This window comes from Theropithecus gelada, chromosome 3, assembly GCF_003255815.1.
Source record: "Theropithecus gelada isolate Dixy chromosome 3, Tgel_1.0, whole genome shotgun sequence".
Lineage (NCBI taxonomy): Eukaryota > Metazoa > Chordata > Mammalia > Primates > Cercopithecidae > Theropithecus > Theropithecus gelada.
This window is the reverse complement of record NC_037670.1, coordinates 140,535,450-140,551,870: the sequence shown is the minus strand read 5'-3', so window position 1 is coordinate 140,551,870 and position 16,421 is coordinate 140,535,450. Positions and strand designations below refer to the sequence as shown.

The following is a 16,421-nucleotide window of genomic DNA, read 5'->3' as shown; positions in this document are numbered from 1 at the left end:
AGGTTAGAAAAGTCTGGAGGGCTAATAAAACACGTTGATGTGAGAAAGTTTGGAAATTCCTAGAAACTTGGAGGGTTCAGAAGACAGGAAGATGTGGGAAAGTTTGGAACTTCCTAGAGACTTGTTGAATGACTTTTACCAAAATACTGATGAAGACAATGAAGTCCAGGCTGAGGTGGTCTCAGATGGAGATAAGGAACTTGCTGGAACTGGTATAAGGGTCACTCTGGCTATTCAAAGAGACTGGTGGTATTTTGCTCCTGCCCTAGAATCTGTAGGCAGGGGCAAAACTTCGAACTTGAGAGAGGTGATTTAGGGTATCTGGTAGGAGAAATTTTTAAGCAGCAAAGCATTCAAGAGGTGATGGAGGATAAAAGTTTGAAAAATTTGCAGCCTGACAATGCGATACAAAAGAAAAAGCCATTTTCTGGGAAGGAATTCAAACTCGTTACAGAAATTTCCATAAGTAACAAGGTGCCCAGATGTTAATCACCAATACAATGGAGAAAATGTCCCAGGGCCTGTCAGAGAGCTTCACAGCAGCCCCTCCCATCACAGGCCTGAAGGCCTAGGAGGGAAAAATGCTTTCGTGGACCAGGCCCAGGGCCCCCTTGCTCTATGCAGCCTTGGGACATGCTGCCCTGCATCCCAGCTTCTTCAGCTCCAGTGGTGGCTAAAAGGGGCCAAGGTATAGCTTGGGCCATTGCTTCAGAGGGTGCAAGCCCCAAGCCTTGGCAGCTTCCATAAGGTATTGGTCCTGCAGGTATGCAGAAGACATGTTTGGGAACCTCCGCCTAGATTTTGGAGGATGTATGAAAATGCCTGGATGTCCAGGCAGATGTTTGTTGCAGGGGCAGAGTCCTCATGGAGAACCTCTGCTAGGGTAGTGTGGAAGGGAAATGTGGGGTCAGAGCCCCCACACAGCATCCTCACAAAGCACTGCCTCATGGAGCTATAAGAAGAGGGCCACCATCCTCTAGACCCCAGAATGGTAGATCCAAGGACAGCCGCAGGCACTTAACACTAGCCTGTGAAAGCAGCTGGGAGTGGGACTGTACCCTGCAAAGCCACAAGGATGGAGCTGCCCAAGGTCATGGGGAGCCCACCTTTTTTGCATTAGCACGCCCTGGATGTGAGACATGAAGTCAAAGGAGATCATTTTGGAACTTTAAGGTTTAATGACTGCCCTATTGGATTTCCGACTCATGGGGCCTATAGCCCCTTTGTTTTGGCCAGTTTCTCCCATTTGGAATGGCATATTTACCCAATGCCTGTACCCTCATTGTACCTAGGAAGTAACTAACTTGCTTTTGATTTTACTGGCTCACAGGCAGAAGGGACTTGCCTTGTCTCAGATAAGACTTTGGACTTGGACTTTTGAGTTAATGCTGGAATGAGTTAAGACTTTGGGAGACTGTTGGAAGGGCATGATTGTATTTTGAAATGTGAGGACATGAGAGTTGGGAGGGGCCAGGGGCAGAATGATATGGTTTGGCTGTGTCCCCACCCAAATCTCATCTTGAATTGTATTTCCCATAATCCCACGTGTTGTGGGAGGGACATGGTGGGAGGTAACTGAATCATGGGAGCTGTTACCCTCATACTCTTCTTGTGATGGTGAGTGAGTTCTCATGAGATCTGATGGTTTTATAAGGGGCTTTTCTCCATTTTCCTAGGCACTTTGTGCTGCCACCATGTGAAGAAGGATGTGTTTGCTTCCCCTTTTGCCATGATTGTAAGATTCCTGAGGCCTTCTCAGCCATGCTGAACTGTGAGTCAATTAAACCTCTTTCCTTTATAAGTTACCCAGTCCTGAGTATGTCTTTATTAGCAGCATGAGAGCAGACTAATACACTCAGTCCCTCGAAAAATAAAACCGAGTTTCTGAGATGAGTAAATTAGTAGAAGGAATATAATATATTAAGACAGTTTATTCAAAAGATGAACAGTTTTGCAGTATGGAGTGGGGAAGGCTGATGGAAGCCTCCAAAATGAAACCACTGATAAATCTGATATGCCGGTGAGACAAGGTAAAGGTATCACAGAGTGTAGGATATATAACTCTCAGGTTAAACACTGTAGCCTGGTAGGAAATATAAATTTGGTGGTCAGAGAACAATATAATGACTATGAGTTAAAGAGATCATCTGTGCCTCTTGGCGAAAGTGTAGAGGGAAAAAGTAAGGACTCAAGAAAGAGTCTGGCAGAGGAAAAGAAGCTGGAAAAGGTGACAGAGAAAAACAGAGTAGTAGGGAGTGGTGTTAAAAATTTAAGCTGGAACTAATATACAACGCAACGACAGCATAAAATTAAGATTAGCGATCCGAGTGTTTTAAAACACATTCTAAAGATACTTACATTGTTCAGTCTATATAAACATGGATTAACTTTAGATAGTTAGGTTAAGTATGCATGTTGAAATAACTAGATAACTAAATAAAAAACTTATACTTTAAAACACTCAAATTAGAAAAAAGGAAAGAATAAAGTACTAAGTGTTCAATTCAGGAAGTTAGGAAAAAGGCATAATAAGTCTGAAGTAAAAGGAAGGAAAATAAAGAGAATAGAAGAAACTAGTAAAGGGAAATAGAAACAATTCTAGAAAGAGTTTCTGCAGGGTGGGGCACGGGGGGGAACAAACCCAGACACTCAGCATAGATCATACTTACTGCATTAGTTTTAAGATGTGAAGCAAGAAAGCAACCTTGCTATCACCAATTCTAATCATATTGTTCTGAAGATACTAATCAGAGCAGTGTGAAAAAAAGTTACAAGAATTCATCAGAAAGAAAAAAACTAAACTGTTGCTATTCATAGATGCTATGAATGATCACAGAGAAATGCAATGTATTAATTAGCATTAAAAAGAGTTTAATAAGTTTTCTAAATTTAAAATTAATATAAGTGATGGAATTTCTCTACATCAGAAACAGAAAAAACAACAACTAAAAACCCAAATGAATCTCATTGCCAAATAATACATTATTAATTATAGATTTTAGGTTGTTACATTCTGAATGTTCTTAAAACACTTTTCAGTATGCAAACTGAAAATATTAGATTTGACTTGTATATTCTGAGAGATACAGAGAGAGAGAAAGAGAGAGAGAGAGACTGGTGGTGAAGAGGCAAATTGCTTTCCTTGTGCACGCTAGTCAGAAATCTTTATTTGGTAAGAATTTGTTGAAGAACTTGCATATTCTAGTTCAGCTATAAAAGAATCTTTCTAACATCTGGTTATCTCATACTCCCATCTAGTGGAAAGCAGCAAGTTATCCTACTACAGTATGTTCTTTACTTTTATTCTTTGGTTAACAACAACGTAATTATACTATCACACTGCTTTTGGATCAAGTTTAAAATTATATCTTCCTGAGGGGGGAAAAAGGTGAAGTGGGAATTTAGTTCTTAATATAGCTAAATAGATCCTTCTATGGCTGTGAGCTACAGCGTGCATCCCAGTAATTAGTAAAGTGGTATCTTAAAGGATCAAGGCTGTATAATAAATACTGGACTTTGGAAATTTTTACAATCTAAGTTCTACACCAGTACAACATGAAAACCACAAAATAAGAAGGGTCAGATTTTAGAATCTGAAAGATAAATAGTAAAAGATACAAGTGAAATAAAGCCTGAAGGTTTCTGAAGCATGAATAAACTATGGTGAGCTGTGGCTTGGTTAAAAAGTTATATTTACTATGAAAGTGTTAAATATAAAGAGTTAAATTCACTAATTATAGAAGAACCAACTCTGTATTTTTAAAAATTATTATTTGTCTTGACAATTAGAAGAATTCACAATCTCAGGAAGCCTCTGCTTTTCTACCAATGCCTTTAACCACCCAATATACCTTTATTAATAAGTAAGTAAAATCAGGTTAAAACAACATACCAATAGCAGTAGTGGTGAGAAAGAAGAAATACCTAAGTCATACTATGCCATATAATTAACAGTTTCCTAAGTAGAGAAAACCTATGATTGATTCATTATAATTTAATAAATCATGACTACATTAAAAGCCTCATCTGCATCCTCACTCCAATATGGTGAATTGTGGTGACAGAGTCCTTGGTAAGAATGTGACCCAAGAAGGGTGGGATGGTTCTTCAACTAGAGCTGTCATCACTGAAACAGCTGGGATGACCACATCCCTTCCAGTTGCCTTACACTGGAGCTCCATTTCTACAAGGAAAAGAGCCAGCTACAAACCACTCTGCAAGAAAGCATACTATAAAACCAGCACCAGGTGCCAGGAGCTATCTATTGTGGAGATCTGTGCTATTACCACTTACCTACTTTTAGGTTTTAAAATCTTTTTCTTAGAGTTCTAATCTACAGTGTTTTATATTTGAATCTCCCACATTTAAACTAAAACATTTTACTTTTAGAAATACCTATACAAACTTTTAAAATCATTTGGAAGCAATCCAACAAATTTATTAAAAGAAAAACCTTGTTGTGGAATTGAAGAAGAAAAGGATGCCACTGTGATCTTGTTATCAGAGAGTGGCCTGAGAATAAGTGGGATGTTTATCTCATATTCAATTTCAGCCTAAAATAACCCAGATTCTACCCTTAAGAAAATGAAGAACTTTAAAAACGTGGTTTTATGCAAACCTAAAACAAAAACAAAAACGGGGTATTGGTGAGCACAATATCCACGTGCAAGGGGCTGTTTGTGCGGTGTGTGGATTATCTTTCTTCAGATGATCCATAAGTAACTTTTGATGACATATATAGATTTAAACAGCTTGTTTATTAAATTTATTTGTGCTATACTGAGTTGACAGTTTTAAGAGAGTATATAAATCAGTTCCCATATTTAGCACAGTTTTCAAACCTCTAAATTTTCTAAACTGTCCTATTGAGCAGTTCTCTCTCCAGACTCTCCACAGGATGTTAAGAAAAGTTCTATGGGGAAAAGAAAAGGGAAGGGGATTCAGAATTAAGTTAGTTTAAAAGTCTTTTTCATGATTCTTTTAAAAAGATGCAAAGGTGGACTGGCAGATTGGAAAGCTCTAAGGTGTGGGGATGGAGGAGGGTTATTTGTATTAAACGCTGTTTGTACAAAAAGAGTTTAGCACCATTAACACATATATATGCAAACATTAATATGTATGGCAAATCAAAATTGTGCACTCAAAACTTTACATTACAACTTAAGAGTTCTACAGTTAAATCTAACTGGTGAAGGAAAGGGAGGAGCGAGGGGGAGGAAAGGAGGGAGAGAGGGAGAGAAAGAGACAGCCTGGGATAGCAAGTACAAGAACCAAACTACCAAAAGTATTGCCTCAGACAAATAAACATATTTACAGTTTCAAGCTGAAAGCAACCAAGAAACTATCCTTTATTCTACCAAAAGAAATTTCTTTGTATCACTATTTGTAAAACTTACTATTTTTCCAAGGCAAGTAGTAGAAACTAGAGTGCTTTGACATGCTGCCAGCATTCGCAGTGATTTAAAAGCATGGCCATGGCATTGCTACAAACCATAATTTAAAAGGGTTGGAAGCTGCCCTTTTATAACAGGGATATACATATATGGATTTAAGCGTGGGCCTCTGTGATAGAATTCAACACAAGTATTAATCCATTTATGGTAGGGAATTTTCAGTTTTCACTCAGCTCTAAATCAATCAGAAATTCTGAACAGATGTATGTTATAACCAAGTAATACATTTTCAATAAATTGCAACTGTTTTATTGGGAGACTTTAACAAAGATAAGGCAAAACTAATAATTATGTTACTTAATATGATAAATGACATGGTTGCAATTATATTAACTATACTTCAATATGAAATAACTGGCTATAAACTGGAAACCTTGGGTCCGTGTCATACGTTTCAATAAACACTCATTCTCTCGAAATATTACTTGAAAGCACGCCCAGCAGATAGTGTTTCTTATTGGGTCATTATCAGGCTTCCTGAACCTTTTATTTTCCTCTACTATTGTAATCACGGGCACACTGAAAAAGGAGAGAGCTCACAGTAAAAGTACACCTTTGTCCACAAGGATGTCTGTATCACAACAATCACACCTCAGAGGCGACAGCCTGGTGCAGTTCAAAGTTCACTGGCCCTGAGAGTGAAAAATGCACATTCTAGTATCTACTCTGCCATGGAGAAAGGTTTTGGCAAACTCTGAATTCAAATTCAGCTCTGCCATCTGTAAGCCCTAACTTTGGTAAGTTGTTTAACTTTCCTAAGTCTTTGATTTATCATAAATAATAAAATAAATATTAGGAGTATTAGGTACAATCAGGTATATAAAGTGCTGTGGTAAGCAGAATTTTAAGATGGCTCCTATGAATTCTGTCCCCAGTGTTACTTTCATGATGATGTTACTTTTATATGGCAAATGGGAAATTTTCCAGGCGTGCCTAATCTAATCATGTGAGCCCTTAAAAAGCAATGAATTTTCTCTGGCTGGGAGCAGAAGGGGAAGTTGGAGGCGTGTGAGGTTCAGGAAGGATTCTAAGGAGTGTTGCTGGCTTTGAAGATGGAAGGGGCTGTACCTCAATGAATGCGAGTGGCTTCTAGAAGCTGAGAGTAGCCAGCCCCCAGCTGAGAGCAACGAGGAAACAGGGACCTTGGTTCTCCAACCACAGAAAATGAATTCTACCAACAAGAATGAGCTTGAAAGCAGATTTTTCCCCAGAACTTAAAGGTGAGAACTTAGCCTGGCCAACACCTTCATTTCAGCTTTTTGAGGTGCTAAGCATAGAATCCAGCTAAGCCAGCCCCACTACCTCAGACTTCTAATCTGAAAGATAATAGATGCTGGCCAGACACAGTGGCTCACGCCTGTAATCCTAGCACTTTGGGAGGCTGAGGCGGGTGGATCAGCTGACATCAGTGGTTTGAGACCAGCCTGGCCAACATGGTGAAACCCTGTCTCTACTAAGAATACAAAAAATCAGGTGAGTGTGGTGGTGGGCGCCTGTAATCCCAGCTACTCAGGAGGCAGGCAGGAGAATCACTTGAATCTAGGAGGCAGAGGTTGCAGTGAGCCGAGATTGCACCACTGCACTCCAGCCTGGGCAAAAAGGGTGAAACCCCGTCTCAAAAAAAAAAGTAATAATATAATAATAATAATAATGGATGTTGAGTTAACAGTTGTTGTTTTAACTTGCAAAGTTTGTAGTAATTTGTTATGCAGTAGTAGAAAATTATTACAAGTGCTCACTGGTGTGTGACACATAGAAATCATTCACAAATTATATTATTAATAACTCATGGGCTCAAACAAGTCATTTTAACTTCCTTTGGTTTTAGTTCTTTGATCTGTAAAATAAGGTTCGACTAGTTAAGTTACAAGTTCCACTCTAAATTTCTAATAATTCATTTTTAGTCTCCTGCAACTATGGTGATAAACCTTGATCCGGCATCTTCCATTCACCTCTCCAGATTCACTCTCCATGCCTCAGTACTCTGTGCTACTTCCCAGAAGGCTGACCCTTAAGGACTACACCATGGGTTCCCTTGCACTGGCAATGGGACAATGGGAGGTGCCAGCAGGAAATCAGAATGATGAAGAAGAATGAGGTCTGGGTATTTATCTCCTGGCTTCCTATAAGTATACAAGGTGATAAAAAGGAAAATGATTCCTAACAACTTTGGGGGTACGTGGAAGCAGGGGAAGGGGGTGCTGTGGACTGAACTGTATTTCCTCAGTTATATGCTGAAGCCCAAACCCCTAATGTGACTGTAAAAGCAGGGGCTTTTAGGAAGTAAAGTTAAAAGAGGTCACAAGGTGAAGGTCACAATCCATTGGAATAGGTGACCTTATAAGAAAAGGGAGAGAGATCTCTTCCTCTCCAGACACACACACAAACATGCACACACGCACATGCACACACACACCAAGGAAAGGCCATGTAAGCACATGGTGAGAAGGCAGCCATCTGTAAGCCTGGAAGGGAGACCTCACCAGAACTCAACCATGTTGATTGATCAAGCACCTGATCTTGAACTTTCCAGCCTGTAGAACTGGGAGAAAGTACATTTTGTTTAAACTACCAGGTCTGTGATATTTTGTTATGGCGGCCTGAAAAGACATACATGGGCAGGGAAGAATTCTCAGAGGTATTTCTTGAGCTGAGACTTTTTGTTTCCTACTGGTGGGAGGTAGGGTTTTCCAGGCAGAGAATACCATCAATAAGGCACAAAATTTCAGGGAATAGTATGTATCAAGCACTTGGAGCATAGGGTGCTTGGAAGGGCAGTGGAAGAGGCTGGAAAAGCAAGCAGAGGCCAGATGTTGGGGTTTAACATCAAAGGTCAAGAAATTTGCCTAAAAGAAGTCCAGTGGGAAACTACTGAGGGTTCTTAAGTCATCAGAAGTATATAATAGTATCCATGTTCAAAAGACCATTTATGTGGTTGTGTGAGGGGCCAGACTAATAAAGAGGTAGAGAAAATTTAACTCTGATTTTTGAAATGTACCCAGTGGAGCCCTCAGGGTCCTAAGTCAAGGATCACCATGAAGCTGGAGGAGGAGGCTAAGTGGGCAGGGTCATGGAATCCCATGTCTACCTCACCCACAGAAGTTCTGTGGCCCTAGACAAGACCTGGAATCTTTGTTACACTCAGGACAGCCAGTCTAGAGTATTTTACTTCAAAGACTGTACTGAAAGGGGCTACATATGGAGGTCAAAGGCACCTGCTTCAGCTCTTTTAGCTATGGTGAAAAAGTCAGGGAATTATCAAGAATTCTGAGAGAAACGTGACTGGACTCATGCCAGGAAGATGTCAGAACTACTAAGAAATACCAACGGGGTGGACTGTTATCAACCCCAGCTGAATGACAGGCCATATGCAAAGCCCTAGACTATTATGGCTCTTAGATTTTCAGACTATACTCAGTTGATTAAATGAGTCTGTGTGTAAAATTGAAAAAAAAAAAAAAAAAGGTTATTTTCATGCCATCATGCCATGGAGATGTGCTCTTGTCGGATATATTTTCATCTGAAAGTATCAGATTAAAATGATTAATATAGACATAACAAAAATGACTATGACTTGCTTTAGAGAAAAGATGATATCTCTTAGGAATGAGCTTTAAAATCTCATGAGCAGTTTTTGGCAACTGCATAGCAGAACCAAAAAGAATACAGGTTAAGTATCTCTTACCCAAAATTCTTCAGAAGTAAAATAAAACAGAAGTGTATCAGATTTCGATTTTTTTTACATTTTGGAATATTTGCATAAACACAATGAGCTATCTTGGGTATAGGGCCCAAGTTTAAACATAAAATTCATTTCTATTCCATATACAGCTTATGTACATAGCCTGATGGTAATCTTATACATATTTTAAATAATTTTGTACAAGACACAAAGGTTTGAATGCATTTTGACTGCGACCTGTCACACGGTCAGGTATGTGAAATTTTCCACTTGTGGCATCATGTTGACACTCAAGAAGTTTTGGTTTTGGAGCATTTTGGATTTTGGATTTTAGGTATTATAAGATTGCAAGGTAAAAACTACGCCCAGGAGAGGGCAGTGCAGCCTTCCGTAAAGTTAACTGATAGGGACAATAGAAAACAGTGTGAGCATTAAGAGCAGAGACGTTCTAATCCACGAAAACTATTTTGTGTTAAGTCACTTTACCTTTTTAAAACATGAGAGACATACTGCCTCACTTCTACATCCCTTGAAGAGACAGCACAAGGGAGAGCTGTTTAAGTCTTGTAAAAAAAATTCCTGGAAAACCTGAGCTCCCTAAAACTGAAGAATTGTATCAGTTCTAGCAGGTTTCTACTGACTTTGCTATTTTACACATTTACCTTTGTTTCTGAAAACTGATTCAATAAATAGTTTTTAAAAGAGCTTAATTTCTAAAATTTTATTTGTTTATAATCTCCTTTAATTACACTGTACACATTTCCAAGAGCTGATGAAAGTATGTATTCTAAAGGGTTTCCGGTGGAAATTTGCAGCACAGAAGTGGCTCTCAAATGACAGTCATCCTAACAAGATAGCTAGCTGCCATCCTAAAATTGTATAGTTATCTTTATTTTTTTTCCTGCTAATTCTAACTTTGAGCAGACTTGTGAACTACCATTACGGACTTGACAGTCATTCATAAGCACAGGTTTCAAATACTGATTTTAGATTTATATGATATGCAGTAGTACTTTCAAAACAACCTAAAGATAAGATCTATATAAAATTCACATTTTTGACCCACTAACATTTGTCTTGTGTATATTTGCACTTCATTCAAACCAAGACACTACAACTAATTTTTTTCTTAAAAAAATATTCAAGTGTTTCAATGTTTTTCATTGGTAACTTACAGCTGAAAATTTTAAAGAGACCTAAATTCAATTTCATTCCCTGATAACTAACATATAAATTCTCAATTCAGTATTCATATTTGTTTACTGAAAATGTAGAGATGAGATGTGAAGTTACTAATTTTTAAGAAGAAAATAATTAAATTATTAAACAGGGCCAGGCGTGGTGGCTCACGCCTGTAATCCTAGCACTTTGGGAGGTTGAGGTGGGCTGATCACTTGAGGTCAGGAGTTTGAGACCAGCCTTGCCAACATGGTGAAACCCCATCTCTACTAAAAATACAAAAAAGAAAAATTAGCTAGGCGTCGTGGCACAAGCCTGTAATCTCAGCTATTCAGGAGGCTAAGGCAAGAGAACTGCTTGAACCAGAAAGCAGAGGTTGCAGTGAGCTGAGTTCACACCACTGCACTCCAGTCTAGGTGACAGAATGAGAGTTCATCTCAAAAAATAAATAATAAAATAAATAAATAAATTAATAAACAGTCCTGGAGGATTACTACAAACTTATTTACTACCAGAAAGATATATTCAGTATTTCAGGCTCAAAAGAAATCCTAAAGACAGCAAGCAAATCCAACAACTCTAAATATAGTTATTATGGTCCAATTTACTAAGTCAAACTTAATGACAGTAAGAACACTTTATGTTGTATTCATTTCTCAGAAAAAACAATAACAGGTCTGCAACTTAGCAAGCATGCTGGAGAACTTGAAGATATTTCCACTGTCTAAGGAAGTATTGCAAAAAGTATAAATTACTAATGTGGTTGGCAGCTTTCAAAACAATACCTCCAGAAGTGCAGTTCGAATCCTTCACATTTTTCTTTGCATTTTAAACAAGGGGCTCCAAATCCTTGCTCGTGACCTAAGCCCATCTGTTAAAAAGAAAACATCGCGAATCTATTATTACATTCTTTACAAATCTAAAAATTCAATAAATTGCAGTTTTAATTCCACTTACCACTTGTGTTGATATAACTTTCAAACAAATCTTACGTTTAATCAGTGATGATACCCAGGTATGTACATGGCAGTTCCAAGTACATACATAACATATTTTATATTCTGATTGCCTTTTATCATAGAAAGAAAAGCATCAGAATATAACCGTATAGAAAACTACAAATATTGCAAATAGCAAAAAGTCATGAACTTATGTCTTCGGCCACTACATGCTTCGTAGTACAGCCCTGTAGTACAATAGGTACAACACTCAGAAAACCATAGCTTAAAAAGCAAGTCTCATCCTGAATAACATATTTTGCATCAAACAAGGCATTAAAGATTTTAGGAATTACAACTGAAGTAATATTATTTTTATTATGATAAATATTAATAGCTACAATATACACTTATTGAATGCCAGTGCTATGGTTTTAACGTTTGTGCTCCTCCAAAATTCATGTGGCAACTTAATCCCCAATGTACCAATATCATGAAGCTGGGCCTTCATGAAATGATTAGGTAGTTAGGCAATGATGGCTCCACCTTCATTGATGGGGCTTCCTCTCTTCCATCTCTTCTGAAACTTCCTCCATGTGAAGATGCAGCAACAAGGTGCCATCATCTTGGAAGCAGGAAGCAAGCCCACACCAGACACTGAATCTGCCAGTGCCTTGATCTTGAACTTCCCAGCCCCCAGAACTTAAGAAATAAATTTCTATTATTTATAAATTACCCAGTCTAAGGTATTTTGTTATGGCAGCAGGAATAGACTAAGACACGAGGAATAGAGGCAAGTACTTTACTTATATCTCACTAAAATCTTACAGAACCTTTGCCCACTTTTTGATGGGATTGTTTTTTTCTTGTAAATTTGACTGAATTCTTTATAGGTTCTTGATATTAGCCCTTTGTCAGATGAGTAGATTGCAAAAATTTTCTCCCATTCTGTAGGTTGCCTGTTCACTCTGATGGTAGTTTCTTTTGCTGTGCAGAAGCTCTTTAGTTTAATTAGATCCCATTTGTCAATTTGGCTTTTGTTGCTGTTGCTTTTGGTGTTTTAGACATGAAGTCCTTGCCCGTGCCTATGTCCTGAATGGTATTACCTAGGTTTTCTTCTAGGGTTTTTATGGTTTTAGGTCTAACATTTAAGTCTCTAATCCATCTTGAATTAATTTTCGTATAAGGAGTAAGAAAAGGATCCAGTTTCAGCTTTCTACTTATGGCTAGCCAATTTTCCCAGCACCATTTATTAAACAGGGAATCCTTTCCCCATTTCTTATTTTTGTCAGGTTTGTTAAAGATCAGATGACTCTAGATGCGTGGTATTATTTCTGAGGCCTCTGTTCTGTTCCATTGGTCTATATCTCTGTTTTGGTACCAGTACCATGCTGTTTTGGTTACTGTAGCCTTGTAGTATAGTTTGAAGTCAGGTAGCGTGATGCCTCCAGCTTTGTTCTTTTGGCTTAGGATTGTCTTGGCAATGTGGGGTCTTTTTTTGTTCCACATGAACTTTTTAAAGCAGTTTTTTCCAATTCTGTGAAAAAAGTCATTGGTAGCTTAATGGGGATGGCATTGAATCTATAAATTACCTTGGGCAGTATGGTCATTTTCACAATATTGATTCTTCCTATGCATGAGCATGGTATGTTCTTCCATTTGTTTGTGCCCTCTTTTATTTCACTGAGCAGTGGTTTGTAGTTCTCTTTGAAGAGGTCAGGATATGAACAGACACTTCTCAAAAGAAGACATTCATACAGCCAACAGACATGAAAAAATGCTCATCATCACTCGCCATCAGAGAAATGCAAATCAAAACCACAATGAGATACCATCTCACACCAGTTAGAATGGCAATCATTAAAAAATCAGGAAACAACAGGTGCTGGAGAGGATGTGGAGAAATAGGAACACTTTTACACTGTTGGTGGGACTGTAAACTAGTTCAACCATTGTGGAAAACAGTGTGGGGATTCCTCAAGGATCTAGAACTAGAAATACCATTTGACCCAGCCATCCCATTACTGGGGATATACCCAAAAGATTATAAGTCATGCTGCTATAAAGACACATGCACATGTATGTTTATTGCAGTACTATTCACAATAGCAAAGACTTGGAATCAACCCAAATGTCCATCAATGACAGACTGGATTAAGAAAATGTGGTACATATACACCATGGAATACTATGCAGCCATAAAAACAGATGAGTTCATGTCCTTTGTCGGGACATGGATGCAGCTGGAAACCATCATTCTCAGGAAACTATCGCAAGAACAGAAAACCAAACACCGCATGTTCTCACTCATAGGTGGGAATTGAACAACGAGATCACTTGGACACAGGAAGGGGATCATCACACACCGGGTCCTATTGTGGGGAGTGGGTGGGGGAAGGGATAGCATTAGGAGATATACCTAATGTAAATGACGAGTTAATGGGTGCAGCACACCAACATGGCACATGTATACATATGTAACAAACCTGCACGTTGTGCACATGTACCCTAGAACTTAAAGATAATAAAATTAATATATACTTTATCTTTTAGCAGTTACATATTTGAGTTAAACCAACTTTTCTTCATGTACGTCAACCAAAACGGCATATCAGAACAGAGAATTCTATAGCAGATATGAGAATCTAGATGTTGTCTATTAGAGGGTTTTCTCGTAAAAATGTTACTTTTCTCAGTGTTTTTTGTTTAGACAATATTTTTATATAGAATGTAATTTATAAAAAAAATCTTACAGAACCATATAAAATACTTACAGAGCAGGCAATATTATTTGCCATTTTTGACACGTTTTTGCTGAAACTCAGAGATTATGGAATTTGCTTAAGATCAAAGTGTTAATAAATGGTAGAGTAGAGATTTGAGTTCAGGTCTTTCTGACTCCAAGGCCTGCGCTCTTCTGCCTGAGGCTGTAGGGAGGCGAGGAGTGGAGAGCTGTATTACAACCCTTGCTATAGTAAACCATCTTTTCTTCTTCACCATATTAAACAATAGTCTTTGAGAACTTGCTGAGACATGGCCTAATATGTGGAAGGAGTGGGGTGCAGATGGCAGAGGACACAAGATGGTAATTAAGCTGTTTTACCCAACTACCGATATTGGAAAAAAAAAAAAAAAGAGTAGCCAGTCTTACATCAGTACAGTGGCAAACCACCAGTAACCAGATTATTCCATGTTTTAAATATCACATCAGTGACCATGAGGAATTGGTTACTGGTTAGTGCCTAGAGTAGCAGTTCAAGCTGGACAAGTAATGGATATTTTTCAATGGCCCTCTTTTGTAACTTTACCAAGTTCTATTTGTCACTATGCAATCAAAACCACATTGTAACTTGTTCCTTGAAAGATCAGTCTGACATGCCCTGAAGTTGAAGTGAAGCCTTTCCTTTTGTTCTAAAGAAAATGACCACATCCTTTTTCCATAATTAAGGCCATATTCAAACCCAGCTGGTCCACCCAGCTGCTTAAGGGAACCCACATTACTTTTAAGTTAGACCATATAAAGTGTACTCTCTAAAGAATAAACACCTGCCCAGCATTAGTTAAGCTTTATCATCTTTGCCATGTCCATATTACCAATTTTCAAAAGAAATGAAAGTCTTTAAATTGTATATTTAACGTCAACACTAAGCTTTTTTTTAAAACAAATTGTTTCCTTGTCACTGATGATCACAGTTCACACAGTATGGAAATAATGTAGGTTAAACAAAAGACAGAGAGAGACTGTTTTCTGGTCTTGTGTAAGAAGCACAATTACATGTTTTCTCTATTACAATATCCATAGTAAAATGAAAAGCAAATCCAAAAAAGTGTATTCTTTTTCAAGCCCTTTCTAATTTTCCATTACAGAAGAGTTAGTTCTGAATGTGCCTGGAGTATGGATATGATTCATACTATGTTCATGCATCTCCTGCTAAATAAACTCTAATCCCAAATGAAAATTTTGATTATATTATTAAGCCTTAATCACATAGCTTAGCTTAAATCAGATGTTTTTAAACTCTCTTTTATGTAATTCACAACATGGAATACATTTTACCTCATGACATAGAACTTGCATATACACATACAAACTTATATGTGTGTATAAAATCCTGATATTTGCGGACAGATAATATCTAGAAATATGCTTCTGCCTCTAAATTAAATGGCCACTTAAATTCTTGCATGCCTTCAAATTAGAATTGCCTGGTCTGAACAACGCTGGGCTTGTAAAAGACTGCAAACATCCTGGAACAATACCATCTCATTCTCTATTTCTGAATGCAACTTGAAAGTTCAGCTCATGTAACTAGAACCTCCATGAGTCAGCAGAGTTTTTACACTAAGGCTTTGGAGTAGCTCACTACTGTTACAAAGTCAATCTTGCAAAGGGGCAAGTTGTTTTTTCCTACCAACTTTTTATCTTTGTAAATCAAAAATAAAATTATAAACCCAAGAAGCATCTGAATGGACCTCACCTCTTGGCCAAGGTCATTCCAAAGTGAACCTGAAAAACCAGTTCAGGCCATGATAGGAAATGGGGAGTTGAGGCGGGGCGGTGGGGGGGCGCGGTGCATGCTGCTTCACAGATGACCAGCATTAGCATAAACACAGAGACCTAAGACTGACAGAACAGACTCTGATAAGAAACATTTACAATCTATTCTGACACCTGCTACCAGGAGACTTCATCTGCATGATAAAACCTTGGTCCTTACAAGCCCCCTTACAATAACCCAGACATTTCTTTCTATTGATTTCAGGTCTTTAGATAATAAGGCTTTCAACTAATCACCAATTAGAAAATCTGTGAAGCTGCCCATGACCTGGAAGGACTGCTCCCTACCTCCAGCTGTCCTGTCTTTCCAGACTGAAGGAATGTACATCTTTCACGTATTGACGGATGTCTTGCATCTCTGTAATATGTATAAAACCAAGTTGTAGCCTGACCACCTTGGGCACATGTTCTCAGAGTCTCCTCAGGGCTGTGTCACAGGCCATTGATCACTCATATTTGGCTCAGAATAAGATTTTCAAATACTTTTACAGAGTTTGACTCTTTACATCAATATGTTCTTAAAATAGCTATTGGTTTATTTATTATAATTACTAGAGCTGGTGGTATTTCATGAACTGCTGCTCTTTTAAAGTGTCCCACATATTCTTATT

The 16,421-nt window shown here is 38.2% G+C and overlaps 1 protein-coding gene across 3 annotated transcripts in view; it reads right to left on the bottom strand.

Moving 5' to 3' along the window:
- Window positions 1-16,421, bottom strand: part of TES (testin LIM domain protein) — a 51,147-nt gene that overhangs the window by 12,765 nt on the left and 21,961 nt on the right. For all 3 annotated transcript variants that reach the window (XM_025380072.1, XM_025380073.1, XM_025380074.1), the window contains exon 2: window positions 11,100-11,185. In XM_025380072.1, coding sequence (XP_025235857.1) covers window positions 11,100-11,185 — 86 coding nt within the window. The remainder of the gene's footprint in view (window positions 1-11,099; window positions 11,186-16,421) is intronic.